We start from the raw sequence: 16,743 nt of genomic DNA on the forward strand, positions 1-16,743 counted from the left end.
ATCTCTTCTAAAACCCTGCCTCAATTCCAGGAATAGGAGGAAACCCTAGGGCATGGGAAAAAATCCTGGGTCATGTGATTTTTCCTGCATTCTGCAATATTCTACACATTCAACATTTTCACTTTGAAAAATCAAACTTGCCTTTTTTCTGTTGTGAAGCTGCACCTGTCACAATGTGAAAAGATGTGCTGCTACCTTCTTAATGAACCAACCTTGTGCAAAAAGCCCAAAGGAACCCTGTAGCTGGGCAAGCAGCATTGGCAACAAAGCTGAGAACTCCCCAAGTCCTACCCACTAACCAATATGGCAAGCACTTTAAGGTATAATTAAACTATAATGTGCCAAATTCTTACCCAGTGTAAATCAGTGTAACTTCACTAACTTCAATGGAGCTATTCTGACTTACACCAGTTAAGGTTCTGGCCCAATGTAAGGAGAATCACCGACCTAATAAAGTTATAGAATAACTCGAGCAACTGTTCCTCTTCTCAGCCCCCGGAGCAGGGTCTTTTCCTGAAAAAGGGATATGGTCAGAGTGTCGTCCTGTTCGGACAATCCTCAGCCACTGTAATAGCTCTTTGGGGATTGTGAATAGTTATGTGTAAGTTGGAGGAACCTTTCCAATATATCACTATTGGAAGATAAAATGCTGTTCACAGACACTTCTTTGAAAAAGGCTCAAAGTAACTGAAGTGAATTACAATGGAAACAATCAGACTCTGAATTAACTGAAGACCACAGAATGATCCTTCTATGTTTGTAGCCCTCTAGAAACTGAGCCATGTGCCCTATAAAAACCATATTGTAAAGTGACCAATTTATAAAATGAGAAAGACAAATATGTGCTTGGGGGAGAAGGCTTGGAAACTCCACCTTGTTAAGAAAGTAAATGAGGTTCGTTAATTACCCTTTTCTGCCATCGATGACTCTAATAAGGGGAAAAAATGTTTCTACACAGACTCTATTTGACCTTGGTTGGGATATTAACCTGATTTCCTTATCAGTTAGCGATTGTGTTTGGCTTAACTGCTTGCATACCAGCACATACTTTCAACAACTTGAAATGTACATCCATAGGTTCACTAAGTATCCAAAACCAGACTTCTTCACAAATTACCCACTTCTTTTATTATAAGAAGGAATTTCCATTTCTCTTTCAGTGGGAAACTCAGTATTTCTTCTGCATGCACATGAGAGCGTTAAGCAACCTTTCCCAAATATTGTCGGCTTGCTTTGTTACTGATTATATTGCATTACAGGGACAAGGGGCATTTTTAAAGAGCCTCCTTATTATCTCTTAGCACTTTTTATTGCAATGAGATCAAGTTACAACTGGTTTAGTGAGATGTAAATCCTAGGAGGCATGAGATTCCTAAATCTATGGCAAGTATTAGATCACTGTGATACTATATTTCAGCTTCGCTAGTAGCCATGATAATTACAAAATAAACAATTGCCCAGAATAAACAGTCGGTGACAGGTTGTTCGTTTGCTTTTCAGATGTGAGAATGAGATAAAAAACACCTTCATTTAAAGGAATAAAGCATCTGTTTTGAATTTAATGATAAGAGGAGACTGCATCAGCTAAAAGGCCGTGGAATTTAGTAGAATATAAAATGACGTTTCATTATTTTCCCTTTATTCACAGGTGACTGCTGACGACGGACATCTCACTTGGAAGAAAAAAATGGTGTCTAAAATGAATGAGCATTGTGGTTGGAAAGTCATTAACCCTTAATTAGAAGAAGTAAATGTGTAACCTTCTAAGGCACTCTGAAGTTTACTTTTAACGCCTGAAAATTTATTTCTCCTCACCACCTGCATCTAAAAAGAAAAAACAGAAGATTTCATATATGATCTATGAACAATTGACTCTTTGTAGGTGACTAACTCTACTGATTTGTAGGCTATCCTGCTTGTAAACTCAAAGGATTAAAGGGGGCAAGGTACTTCTTTGCGCCTCATACCATTTGTTCTAGGGCATGGGGAGTAGTAGCCTCTGCAGAGATATTCCCCCACCTCGCACCAACAGGTGACCCTGCTTGCCAGGAGCAACAGTGAAACAGAAAGGGAGACTGACTCCTTTAGTTACAATCTGCCTCCCAGACTGCTCCAGCAGCGGCTGTCCCGTCTTACTCTCGGCTGATCACAAACTGTTTAACTGGCAAATGGCTAGATTGTCAATCTCATTGCAACTCTGCAGAAGCAGTAGGAAAAATATGTGGTTTAGTCCTGGCCTCAAGATATGTTCTCCTAAAATGATAGCTTGTACAGGAATGTCTCAATCAAAGTTCTAATTTGGCCTCCAGCTACCTACCTCTTCTTGATTCTTTTGGCTTTACAGCACATTCAAATACCTGTACCTTCTGCAGCGAGAGGAGACTGTATTGTCTTCAAGTCAGCATGAGATGCCAGTCTCCTGGGCTCAAAGCTGTCTAGATTTGTTAGGCTGACTTTAAAGTGGAAGGAGGAGGACGAAGGAAGTGCATTCATTCATACTAAATACTCTGGCTAATGAAGTGATAAGGTGGAAAACAGCAAGGAGGAAATAAATGGATGTGCATAGATGAAGGGCCTGATTTTCAGAGGTAATGAACTCCTTGAGCCTTTTGAGTTTAGATGGAGTCGAGGGTTTCAGCACTTCTTTAAATCAAGCCCCAAGAGTCTATGTTCCAGTGCTATGAACATTGGCAATAAGCAAGACTAGCCCCAAATGATACTGTATGAAGAAGAGTGTGACCTAATAGTCTTAACCAAAACTTGGTAACCTTGATTGGTATAACCTGTGGAGATGAGAGAGGGACATGATTGAAAAGGAGGAGACAGAATAGAGGCACTCTGTTAAAAGTACTTACAGCATTGGTGGGAATTCCACATTCTTGCTGCTTTTCCGCAGGGAAAGCCCTTGAAATTCCTCTGGAAGATTGCCTCTGCTGCTACCATTTGTGCTTTCTCACCCAGCATATGGGTTACAATAAAATGGACACCATTCTTGTCAGTTTCACCCAGCTGTCTCTGCTGGGCTGGCAGCACTAAAGAGCTGAGGTGGGGCAATCTTCCACTTCTTGTATTCAGATCTGTTGCAACTTGATACCAGTTCTTGGTGCATTATGTGCTAGCTTGGCATGTGGGAATGAGTGATGTTCTAAAGTGGCTGGCCCACAGAGAGGATCAGACTTACTGCTCCTGTAGTGGTTGGTTATCCTTCAGTTCAACCTGCAGAGATGTGTGACTTGGAAGCTGAAGGACCAGGATGTTAGTTCCAGCTATCCATTTGTGTGACTGTTACAGAAATTTGTCTGTTGCTTACAGCCCCCGAATTTGTCACAACAATGCTATTCACTGCTACTCTCACAGATATTTGTCTCTGTTATTGGAATTTTAAATGAAAAAATCATTACCTTCCTACAAGAGTGTCAGTGCAGGGAAATATCTGCAGATCAGTTCCACATAATTACATCAGAGCTTGTTTCTCATGGAATATGAATCAATTTCCTGAAAAAGTATTTTGATTTGTGTTTTCTGCTACATTTAGGTATACTTAAGTGTTTAGGGTCCAATCCTTCTATCCTTACTCACACTGTGTCACACTGATTTGAATGTACCACACATCGTACATAAGAGTGGCAAAATCTGGTCCTCGGGTAGCTGCAACTCAGTCTGAGATTCCCCCATCCCCCTACTTCTGTAATAACTTCGGTGTTTTTGCATTGGGCCTAGTAAATCAATTTTGTTCTTGACACTGTGATTTGCCTCCAGGCTGCTTTTTGTCACTGGAAAGAAAGTACTGCAAATATGTGGATTAGGTAAGAGTCAGTAGTTAACGAAACACTAATGTTAGAAATCTGTTTTTGGAGAGTGATGTTTTGCTAGACCATTAGTATTTGTTATGGTCAGGACAGCACGATTAATTTCTTAACTGAAAACACCCTTTTTTGCTATTTCCTGGAAACAAACTGCAGATTATTGCAGTTTGAGATTTGTTACAGAGGATTTACCATGGAAATCCATAATGAAATTCTGCTATATTTTAAATTAATGGCATAGATTCCAAAGCGTGCTAGTTTTATTTTTTGTCTATAAGACAAGGTTCCTGCCCTGAGGAGTTTACACTACAAACAGGACTTATTAATGACAAAAGCAATCAGTTCCAACCACAGTACATTTTTCTGCAAATTTTGTTCCACACACGTGACATACACTTTAACATAGTGTTAATGAAGAATTCTCTCCCTTACCCAAGCATATGGTTGTAACCTGCAGGGAAAGCTTCAGTGATTACTAGATTTTTTTAAACATAATTTAAGTAAGTTGAATTACCATAGCTCACTTTGAAATAAACCAACTGTACTCAGAGTAGCAGCCGTGTTAGTCTGTATCCGCAAAAAGAACAGGAGTACTTGTGGCACCTTAGAGACTAACTAATTTATTTGAGCCCACGAAAACTTATGCTCAAATAAATTTGTTTCTAAGGTGCCACAAATACTTGTGTTCTTTTTACCAACTGTACTGTGCTTTGTGAACTGGGTGCATATTAGTGACCGGTTTTTATGGAGGCACATGTATCAAAATTGAGAAACACAGCAGTTAGGGCTTGATTCTTTGATGTGCTGACCACTTCCTTGAGATGCTAAACACCCTCATTTCACAGCAACTTTAAAAGAGTTGAGCAGCTACTTTCTGCATGCCACTAGTGCCTCAAGGGATCAGCCCTAAAACTTTTCACCCATTCCCCAAAGCTAGTACTGTTTTTGCATGAAAAATCTTAAAAATTTTAAGAGATAGGCATGGTAGGCCCCCATCGGGAACAGAGTTAAATGATTTGTCTTTGAATAATATGGTTCCAGTTAAACTGGTTTCTAACAAACTTTGAGAGGGGCCTACTCTTGCCATGTTGAAGAACTAGCAAATTCCTGTGCTAGCTTTAAAAACTTCTTTTTAGTTTTAAAATGCTTCTTTGAGCCCCAGCTATGCTGTATAGGGTAAGTTAAGTTGCTAAAGGCTGATGCAAGACATTTCCTCACTCCAGCAGTTGAGAGCTAGCCTCTCAGTCCTTGCTACTAGGGAAACATGGGACCTGAAATCTGATCTTTCCCAGAGCAGCAGTGTAAGGTACAAGCCTGCTGGACTGTCCCTGTAGGTTTTTTTCCCTGGCAGTGAGAGAGCTCACTACAGCTGGTTTTAGGCGACTGTACTAACCAGCTTCTGATTGTTGCAGGCCAAGCAGTGTCAACTCTGGGGGACTGAATAGCTGACCTGTTAAGTATCCCTAATTCTGTTATGATTCCCCATCCCATACACAGCAGAGAATAACTTGTGCATCTGATGAAGTGAGCTGTAGCTCAGGAAAGCTTATGCTCAAATAAACTGGTTAGTCTCCAAGGTGCCACTAGTACTCCTTTTCTTCTTGGGAATACAGACTAACAGGGCTGCTACTCTGAAACCTGTCATCATGCAAGGCACTGCATTTAGCCCTATGGAGTGGAAATCTATCAACTTCATGAAAAGGAATGCATCCGATGAAGTGAGCTGTAGCTCACGAAAGCTTATGCTCAAATAAATTGGTTCGTCTCTAAGGTGCCACTAGTCCTCCTTTTCTTTGTGCACAACACACTCAGATCAACATGCCCCAGTCATAGGCTGGGATCTGCTTGAAAACCCCTCTTGGTAGTGAAGATAAGAGCTGGGCTGCGATCCTCCATTTTATGCCAATTCGCTGGGATCCTCGCTCGAAGGGCCACCACAGCCCTTGAGCGGGGCAGGGGCGGCTGCTTGGGAACATCTACAGCTGGCTCCGCGCCAGGCGCAGAAGAACATTTCCCGCCTTAGAGCCGAGGCGCGTCTTCCAAATGACCCTCAGTCCTCGCCCCAAAGCCCGCGGTGCCCCAGCACTTTCCCCGGTGGGAATGAGCGACGCTGGCGACGAGCGCCAGGAGAGTTGGTCCGGCGCCAGGGCAGCATCGCAGCGGTGCAGATTTGCTGCAGCAGCAGCAGCGTTTCCCTCATGGTGGGTCTTTGTCCCTCAGGTGACCCTGGCCCGAGGCGACCTGAGCCCTGCGGCCCGGGGGGGCAGTGAGGAGACGGAGCCTGAGAGAGGCAGGCTGAGGGGCCGGGCAGGGGCGTCGGGGGCCGCGAAGCGGCACTCGGGGGTCACCAGCGGCAGAACAGGCGGAGGGAGGTAGGGAGGAAGGGAGGCCGGCGTCTCCCCCCGCGTCCGTGCGTCTCCCTCCCCCCCGGGGGCGGTGCGCGCTGACGCGGCAGCGCTGCTGCTCTCGGCCTAGGGGAGTCGCACAATTATGAGAAGGAGCCGCCGGGCCAGGACCGCCACCGCCAGCGTTGGGTCCCGGAGCAGAGCCGAGCTCGAGCCGCCCCGCTCTCCTCCTCGCCCCTGGAGCGCTGTCCGCTCCCGGCCTCTCCCTGCCCAGCCCCCCGCAGCCGCCGAGCTCAGCCCCGATAGATGGAGACAGGCCCCGCCACCGCCGAAGCACGAGCAGCAGCAGCCCGGGCCGAGGAGAGCCAGAGCCGGCGCCGAGACCCAGCCCGACCCTGAGGAGAATGGTGAGGGGCGGGGGTGGCTGGGTTGTCTGGTCTGGGCTTGTCCCACCTCAGCTCCGACTCGGCCCCGGGAACCGCAGTGGGTTCGCCGGCTTGGAGCGAACAAGTCCCCGCCGGCTGCTTCGAGCCCGAGCCGGCCAGGGCCGCTCGCGCCCGCCCGCCCCCTGCCCCCTTGGCGGAGTGGGCATGGGGCTAGCCCATGGCGGCACCCCCGCGGCTCCCGGGGCTGTTCAGCAAGGGGAGTGCTGACGCCTCACGGCGCGCTGTCGTAGGCAAGCTAGTGGCGGGGAAGAGCCGGCTCAGGTGTTTCCGTCGTAATGGGCCCAGGTGTCGGCTCGCCAAGAGGGGCGCGCAGCTCTCCGAGAGGTCACTGCACGTTTCCTGGAGCGGATGGTGTCTTCCTTCACCCTGCGCCCTCCAACAAAGCGAGTTTGGTGTCAGAATAACCCTCTTGCTAGTTTTCAGTGTTTGTGTTGTCTCGTTATCCTCTCTCGGGACTAAATAATCCAGGTTTCGTCATACTTTAAATAGGCAAGAGCTTGCCATTGCACAGTATTTTTCGGTATTTATCGTATGTAGGCTTGGAAGGATTTGATTTTTACCAGTAAGCGTCAATTTCACCACACTCACACAAACCAGTGACAACGATTTTTCATCAATAATAATCGAAAGAAAAATGCTGCTCGAGATCTTATTCGCGTTTGATGTGTATATTTTAACATGTGATGTTGGCAGTTTGCCTTTGTAAAGGTTCTAAAGCTTTAACTTCTTAAATCTTAACATCTGCTGTCATTAAATAATTATTTTCTGCCCTCCCCCCACCCACCGAAGTTTGTTGCAACTGTGAAAACTTAAATGGCTGTAAACTGGAAAAAAAAATGCTTAAACCCCATAATTTTGCACAACTGAAAATTTTAATAAAAGCTTAAACATAAACATTGATAATATCTGTCAAAATCATGAAAATTGAATTCTGCCAAGCGTACTCACATGTGCGTCTTGATATAACCCACATTGTAGTATTGCTGCATACCATACTGAGAATTTGAATCTGGGGTCTACCAGTTCAGCTCCTTTTCTCTTTTGCTTAAACTGCTTGCTTGTTTTGGGTCTTGTTTCTATTCAAGAATATCACTTAATTGTGACACACAGTCTTTTTAATAACGTACCCCTTTAATCATTTGCCTAGTCAATCAGAATTATTTTGTACACAGCTATATCTTTCTGAGACTTAACCAGTCCTCCATTTTAATTTTTCCTGCCTATTTAATTCTTACATGTCATAACTTTATGTAAATAATAATACTAGAGTGCAGGTCCTAATATAGAGCCCTTTAAGACATTGCTACTTCCAGCCTTCTGCAAAGTATACTCAATTTTAATTTTAACCTTCTGTTTTTAATTACTAACCAGTTCTTTATCCCTCTGTTAATTGTGTAGCTGATGCTTAGAGTTGGTACAGCAATCCATCATGTTGAACTGGTTCAAAAGCATTCCGAAAATCCAAATAGTGGTAAACAATAGATTTAATATTCTATCTAGACTAACGTTTTTAATTTTAAAAATGTTTTATAACATGACTTATTGTGTGAAACCATGTTGAGTCTCACCTAATATGTTGTACATTTCTATACACAACTGTTATGCCTCTTACTAGTACAGATGTAGGATTTAGAAATTCTAGGACAGATGCTGAAAATTAGACTTCTCTATTTTAAATATTGGGACCTAGATTTGATGAGTTGACAGATTGCATCACAAAGTTTCATCCTGTATTTGTTAGTCACAGTATGTAACAGGAATGTATTGCAAATTGATCCTTAATTATCACAGGTTTCTGGGTTGAATTAGCATTAGCTGACTTATTTATTTTCTGGCAGTGTTGTAGATGCATCATAGTGTCTTGTACCTCCTGCTTTCGTTGGTGTTTGTCAAATGTTTCATGATACTCAGAATTATTTTACAAGCTAATTTGAACAGAATGTTTTATTTAAAATTTTATTTTGTGCTAAATTCAAGGTGGTTTTTAAACAGTCAGATCTTTTATAGAATATTTTAAATTTCTGAAATTTCTGAAGAGTTAATACTAGAAAAACTTGGTATGTATTAGGACGTGATTGTGAAAACACTTAAATAGGTGACAGGTTTCAGAGTGGTAGCCATGTTAGTCTGTATCAGCAAAAAGAACAATGAGTACTTGTGGCACCTTAGAGACTAACAAATTTATTTGAGCATAAGGTTTTGTGGGCTAAGCCCACTTCATCAGATGCATGCAGTGGAAAATACAGTCGGAAGATATATGTACAGAGAACACGAAAAAATGATAATAGCCCACCTTAATCGATTACTCTTGTTAGAGTTGGTACGGCAATGATTTTTTCATGTTCTCTGTATGTATATCTTCCTATTGTATTTTCCACTACATGCATCTGATGAAGTGGGCTTTAGCCCACGAAACCTTATGCTCAGATAAATTTCTTAGTCTCTAAGGTGCCACAAGTACTCCTTGTTCTTTAAATAGGTGAGTAAGTTAGAAATCAATGTGATTACTCCATGACTACAGTTATTTAAGTGTTTTCAGAGTCAGACCTTAAATTTGTAATTCTCCTCCCTCTATGTATCTCTCCACTGGCTCTGCCTAGTCTCTCACATTTCAATTTAAGCTTCTTGTCCTGGTCTTTGAGGCTCTGCATAATTCCCTCTGCTTATCCAGCTTTGTTTTTTATCATGTTGGCCCTGACTTCTCTGCTCCACTAATGATAACAAACCTGGATGCCCCATTCATTTGCTTCTCCCACAGTCATCTCTACCGTTTTTCCATGCCTTCCCTTCCTTAAACTGATGCAGTAGGCCCAAATCCACATCCCTCCTCTCCTTCAGAGTCCTGAAAACCCACCTATATTGTAATGCTAATACAATGTGGCTTTCTGTACCCCTCTAGTAGACAGACTAGACACACAGGTATAAAGAGAGAGGTGTTGAATCTTTAAAAGAGGCAAAGGTGTTGAATCTTGTTACTTTCTGAGGCTACAGCTACACTAGAGAGCTTACAGCAGTAGCTGTCAATGTAACTTTCATCGCTCAGGGGGCAGTTTATTCACACTCCTAAGTGACATAGGTTATGCTGACATAAGCTGCAGTGTAGACATAGCCTCAGCTAACTGACTTGGTCCTTTGGCTTGAGGAGTAGAGGTTTTTGTTTTTGGGTTACATCTAGCCTATGGGTGTTGAAACTGGGACCTAAAAGCATAAGGAGTTCATACATATGCTTTTGTTGAGTAATTGTATAATCTTGTTGCTCTGTTTACGTTCCCTCTTTCCCCACTCTACTGTTTTGTTTTCCCTTCATTGTGTTGTGTCACTTAGATTGTAAACTTTTTGAGGCAAAGACAGAGGATGCATATTTTTTTGTGCTCAGTAAATAAACTAACTAACATGGAATACTTCAATTCCACATTATTTAAAACAAAAGAATGTCCCCTACCTATTTGTTTCATTTTAATAAAAACGTAAAAGTGCCATTAAAAATCTTACCGTGTGAAACAATCAGTTTGACCACATTTGTTTGAAAATATTGTACCTTTATTGTTGCAAATAGCACCTGTGGCTTGCTAAGAAGTGTGGTTTAAACCCCCCCTCTATATAGATAATTTATAGGCAATTTGTGACAGCACTTTATATACAGTAGAACCCTCAGAGTTACTAACACCTTGGGAATAGTGGTTGTTTGTAACTCTGAACAAAACATTATGGTTGTTCTTTCAAAAGTTTACACCTGAACATTGACTTAATACTGGTTTGAAACTTTACTATGCAGAGAAAAATGCTGCTTTCCTTTATTATTATTATTATTATTATTTTAAGTACTTTTAACACAGTACTGTACTGTTTTTTTTGTCTCTGCTGCCTGATTGTGTACTTCCAGTTCCAAATGAGGTGTGTGGTTGACTTGTCAGTTTAAAACCCTGTTGCTCATAACTCTGAGGTTCTACTGTAGTCAGTTTGTTTCTTTCTCCCTGATGGAAAGACTATTCCAACCCTGATATTCTATGATTCTATTATATATATCAGTGGGAGGGAAGAACGCAGTGTCCCTTTAAGCAATATTTGAATATAGTTGAGATTGTGATTACAAGATGCTGATACTAAATTTGAAAATTCAGTATTTAACAGAGAGGTTTGGTATTTGTGAATTCTGCTTTTAAAATTTGAAAGAGGAAGGTAAGCAAATGATCCTTTAGTATATTTTACCCAAAAAAGGATATATTTTACTGATGGATTTATTTCTTTTGAAATCTCTTCTTTTCTTCAATGGTGTCTACTTTTATTATAGTATTTGCATGCTGTATTGATCTGGTGAAACATTTACTTTTTTTTTTTCCCCAAGTCTGAAGTAGAGTTAGTAATGCAAGTTGGCGGTAAAATAGTGCATGTTGTCCAGAATTAGTTATTGTCTTTGAGATAAAGTTTCCAATTTCCAGTTTAAATAATTCTCTTCTAAGGGAGGGTTGAGCAGTGGAGTGGATGTCTGCTTAAAATTACCAGAAGAGGTGTAGCTAAAACTGCTTAGGAAAGCTGTCATATTTTCAAGTCGACAGCAAAAAAAACTAAATAAGATGCAATGCCTGGATATCTTTTCTCCAATCTTGCAGTGACCAGTGTTTGAAATATTTTTTTTTAAAACTGTGCAAAAAGTTACAGTGAATTTTTGTTGTTGTTGTTGGATGGGGGCTTTGATTCAGCTTTTATATTTGTGCCTCTCGCGTATTAAAATTTGAAACATTATTGGATATTTAGTTTATTTAGAATAACGTGAATATTAAGTAATTTTGCAACCCTTTGCTTAGTAATGTATCTCAGGTTGGCACACTTTTAAGTGGTTTGGGTATCAAGGTAGATGCGACAGGACTGTTAAAAATACTTATTTGCTTAGGACCACTGGTTCAAATCCAGGCAGCCAATTTTTGAGTAGATAAATTGAGTACCAGGCAGCTTACTACTTCTGTGTGTCTTGTTCCTTTACCACTGTAGTCTTTTTCTCTTGCTTGGATGCCTGCAATCTTGCCTCCCCACAAGTCCATTAAAAATGTGACTGCTAAAATAATCTTCTTGGTTTGTTGCTGTAATGCTCCTCCCCCCAAGCCCTTTCATTGGCTACCTTCCTCCATTGTACCAAACATAAACTTGTCCTTTCTATCCAGCTTGTTGTGTTATAGCAAGGTTGACTCATACTTTTGCTCTGCTAACAATGCCAGCCTTGACCACCTATTTTTCTGGCAAGCACTTATGAACTTACTCTTAGGGTGCTCCTCATGAGTGGGGAAAAGCTCCCAGTCAAAATCCAAGAAGCCACCACCTTAATCTGCTTCAGATCCCTCCTAAAATTCACCTCTGCTGCAATACATACAGAAATTCAAATGAGGTAGCAACTGGGCAGATGGAAAGTTGTGATCACTGCTGCTGAATGGCTGAGAATTGCGCACATCCTGTTGTATTTTTTACCTTGTCTCCTCTGTGCCCCAGCTCAGCTCACTTGTTTGTCTCTTAGGGCTTGTCTACCCTAGCCCCCCCGAGCGACAAGTTAATTTGATTTATATTTATTTTGTGAAGTAAAAAGTTCTATATCAGGGGTTGTCAAACTTCATTGCACCGCAACCCCTTTCTGACAACAAAAATTACTATACAACCCTAGCAGGGGGGACCAAAGCCTGAACCCACCTGAGCCCCACTATCTTGCGTGGGGGGGCCAAAGCCGGAGCCTGATCACTCTGGACGGGGGATGAGGGGCAAAGCTGAAGTCCAAGGGCTTCAGTCCCAGGCAGAGGGCCTGAAACCTGAACTGTGTGGAGTGGGGCTCGGGCTTCAGCCCCAGGCCATAGCAAGTCTAAGCCAGCAAGTCCAAGTCCTGACCCAGAGTTTGAGAATCACCGTTCTATATAAATTAACAAACTGTTTGGGACTTTGTGTACACTAGCCTTGCATTTATTTATTTGGGAGGGTGAACTTAAGAGTAAACTGACAAGAAACTGATTATTTCCTTATTATCAGTGTCTGTGTTTAATACCGCCATCCCCCAAACACAAACTTTTTAAAAATAATGTTAAGGTCATAAAAAATTGAAAAATCAAGGCATTTCTAAATATGGGTCTTGATTTTTTGGAGTAACATATCACTATGCAAAAAGAGTACACCATAGGTATGGGTCTTATTGGTTTGTCACAGGAACTTGGCATTATTATGTAGTTTTTATTTTAACCTCTCCCCCAGTCTCTCACATGAGGCTATATATAAAATGTGCATTATATAACTGATGGACCAGAATAGAAGTTACTCTCTTGACTAAATATGTAGTTGCGGCTGGAGAATCATACTTTATGGGTCAGATAAAACAAAGGGTTCATTTGGATTAGTTCCAGCATCTTGTGCACTTTACGTAATTAGGTCATGTGCTACCTTGATAATACTTTATGGAAATATAGGTACAGTATGTACTCAAGATAATTTTGCTAAGGTTTATTCTCTCCCATCTTTTTAACGTTTAAACTGAATGTTTTTTTAAAACATACATGTACAAAAAAGCATCTAAAATCTTAAAATGGCAGAATTGATTCTGTCGCCTACTCATTAGGAAAAAGCAGGGACTGGGTTTGGATATCAACAGAAATATATACACACAATCACTGGTTGATTTACTTTCTGTTTAACTTTGAAAAATACAGATATTTATGAAGGTGCTGACATACTTCTAGTAGTGTGAATAGCACCTTTGTAGCACTAGTAGTGTGCCTTCTTTGTTTAGGGCTTTGAATTCACTGCATGATCAGAGGGGTTTACACAGTTTTAAAGTGCTTGCTATAGATCTATTTCTATAGATCTACAGGAAATCTTACTCAGGGTCTTGGCATCCATGCTGAGCAGCCAGGTTCCATTGTAAAATCCTGTTTTTATCCCCAAACAGGTAAGGCCTGTAAACTGCCAGATTTACTCTGACAATGTTTCTGCAAAGTTTGACTTGTTTCAAGTCACTTAAAAAACCCCCTGATTTGAAAATGATTGTGTTTTAATGATCTTAGCCTGACCTGGTTTTAAAAAAGTTTACTACCCTTTCAAACTCTTTGCATACTCCAATGTCTTCAACTTGTGCACAGTATATATGTGAAAAAAAAACATAGTTTGTATTTGTGGATAGTTTTGAGTCTAGTCCTGCTTCCATTGACTTCAGTATGAGGTTTTCTTGTTTTATTTGACATTGATTTCAGTAGGAAAAGGATTGGGCGCAGTTTGTGAGCATGGTGCCCTCTACTGATTGGCAACAGCATGAAAAAAGTATGGGTGCCAACATGGCTGATAGGAGATCTGTTAACCGTCTCAAGTAATGGAGGCCTATAATGTATTGGAACTAGTGTCCAGGGTTCCAGTCCTGGCTCTGAAAACTAGAATGCTTTCTGAAAATTTTGAGACTACTCTATTACATTAATAATAATGTACTGAGATTAAAACACTTTTTAATATTTTTGGTGAAATGTCTTAATGATATTTCTTCAAAAACAGACTCCAGCGAGAAACTGCAGAACTGGAATTAATTTGCAAATTGGACACCATCAAATTAGGCCTGAGTAAAGACTGGGAGTGGTTGGGTCACTACAAAAACTAATTTCCCCCTGCTGATACTCACACCTTGTTAACTATTTGAAATGGGCCACCTTGATTATATTGGCCTCATTAGCACTACAAAAGTGATTTCCACCCCTTCTTGTCAACAACTGTTGAGAATAGCCCACTTCTACCTTAATTGAATTGGCTCGTTAACACTGACCCCCTACTTGGTAAGACAACTCCCATCTTTTCATATGCTGTGTATTTTTACCTCTCTACTGTATTTTCCACTCTATGCATCTGATGAAGTGAGTTTTAGCCCACGAAAGCTTATGCCCAAATAAATGTTAGTCTCTGAGGTGTTACAAGGACTCCTCATTGTTTTTAATGATATTTGTCTCCCTCTGTCTTCCCAGTGAAATCACATTAAACTGTGACATTTTATTATAGGTAGCTTTTTCTGTTTTTTTACAAGCAGTTTTTATATACAAAAATATTAAAATTTAATTAAGACACCAATACTGTGTCAAACCTAGACAAGGTTTTCTGTGAATGAAACCAATGGAAGAAAAACTGTGTGCTTGTGTGTGTGACTTTTTTCACATGTATAAGTTTTCTCAGGGTCTAGGACCTAACATAGATAAACTAATAGCAGTAACAGTTGCCTCTTGCACGTTACTGAAGCTAAGTGTCAAATTATGAATTAGGTCTGGAAAAATTATACATTACGTGCATGTTAGTTTTATTTAGGGAATAATATAATTGAAATATGTACCAATATAATTTCTAAATTTTTTCTTCAATGACTAGCTCATTTATAAGTCTTAAATAAAGGCCAAAGTGATGCCACTTGCTGCTATTTTCTTTCTGTTTTTCTTTTTTTCTTCCTTCCTTCCCAATTTTTGTAAGGGTAACGTAACATCACATTCTTGCGATTTTTGACACAAGCAGGAATTCATTCATGTAAATTTCTTTACAATTATAGCTATAGGTAGAATAACTTTGGTACTGCCTTTCTCCATGAACACTGCTAGTCATGGTTTAATATGGTAAATATGCACTTTTTTCACAGTAGAAAAAAATATGTTCACCTAACTCAGTCAAAATCAAAATGGCAAGTGTGATAGCTTGAATTTTATATCATGCAGTAGTTCTTCTTACCTTCCCCTGCTCAAATGGTTGGTTGTTTCCTCGGCTTCTAGATTTTCTGCAGTCACTCCTTTCATACTTCATCTTGTTTGGTATTAATGCAAAAATACATCTAGAGGAGATGGAGGAACTTGCAGCTCCTCTCATTGCAGAGTCTGCTTGTATGTGCCTGATGAATTTTTAGGATTTCTTGTATGCTTGACAGCTGAAATCCAAGATCTGCTTTTTTCTTCCTTTTAAAAAACAAAAAATTGTGTAAGTACTACAAGGAGAGAATCGCTTCTTGTCTAATCTGCACTTCTTGAAAAACACAGTAATTTTAAAACTGGAATTCTTGCCCTTATAAACAATAATCTCTGTAGCTGTCCTGATAGGTAACTTGTCTTTAGCTACCTCTTGCTGTCTATAAAATGTCCAGACTTCGGACAAAAATATTTACACAACCTTTGTAGATACAGCTATCATATATAAAATATGAATGCTTCATCCTTATTGAACTTCATCCTTGGGGTGTAAAATTGGGTTTTGAACTGGAATTTGGCCAAAAAGCTGCTGTGTTCAGCAATGGAAGCATTACCCTAATGTGGGGAGGATCTTCTGTTGCACAGATGCTCCTACTCCTCCCAAATACTTCAGGCCTCTAGGGTGTGGCTACAGAAAAATGGACATTGCAGAAACACATTGCATTAAATCGCAGTGCAGTTTTCAACTCTGTTAGGTCACCAGAGCAGCCCTTATTGTGCCAGAAGCAGTGTCACTCTTCTATCTAGCATAGCTAGTGCCTCACATAGAAAAGCCATGATGAACTCTCTACCCTCTTCTTCCCCTCTGATTTTCTATAATCAGCTTGTTCGGCTGGTCTAACTTTGTTGTTCTCGCTTCTCTTCCATTCCTCCTTAATGTGCATGGGGCCACCCTGTTTAATTTTTGACCTGTCTATATTACATCTAATGGCACCAGATGACCTGAATAGATCTCATGACTAAAAATTGTAGTGTGAATGAAACTAACTCTATTCCTGTATCCAACTGTGGGGGTGGGGTGGGAGGGGAGTGGCAGCAGGGTGTGTGTGTGTGTTTGGGGAGGGAAGAGCTTTGATCCAAACTCTTTTCTGTTGACCTACATATCTCTAGAAAAATGTAGCTCCGGTAACTTTACAGTTCCTCTAAGTTAAAAACCATACTCTATGTATATATTATGAAATGTCCAGAATGTATCTGTCAGTTTTTAACTAAATGTTCATATAGGTTTTCAGTTGTGGATATCAAAACAGGCTGTTTTGTTCTGTGGAAGTCTTGTTTTTGTATTTGTTCATTATATCTCATTTGCTTCTGGCTTAGGAAACACACAGATAAGTGAACATATACATAATACTCCATTACATGCCTTTCTGAGAAGGGGATGGTAATAACATTAGTAATTTTAAAAAGTGTAAAAGGGCTG

The 16,743-nt window shown here is 40.7% G+C and overlaps 1 protein-coding gene across 2 annotated transcripts in view; it reads left to right on the plus strand.

Moving 5' to 3' along the window:
• The first annotated feature begins 6,425 nt into the window (after window positions 1–6,425).
• TRPM7 (transient receptor potential cation channel subfamily M member 7) overlaps window positions 6,426–16,743 on the plus strand; it is a 130,678-nt gene continuing 120,360 nt past the window's right edge. For both annotated transcript variants that reach the window (XR_012670261.1, XM_048867305.2), the window contains exon 1: window positions 6,426–6,558. Coding sequence is in view for 1 of the 2 variants with exons in the window: in XM_048867305.2 (XP_048723262.2) it covers window positions 6,556–6,558 (3 nt within the window). In the remaining variant the exon portion in view is untranslated. The remainder of the gene's footprint in view (window positions 6,559–16,743) is intronic.

Source organism: Caretta caretta, chromosome 10, assembly GCF_965140235.1.
Source record: "Caretta caretta isolate rCarCar2 chromosome 10, rCarCar1.hap1, whole genome shotgun sequence".
In the NCBI taxonomy this organism is placed as follows: Eukaryota; Metazoa; Chordata; order Testudines; family Cheloniidae; genus Caretta; species Caretta caretta.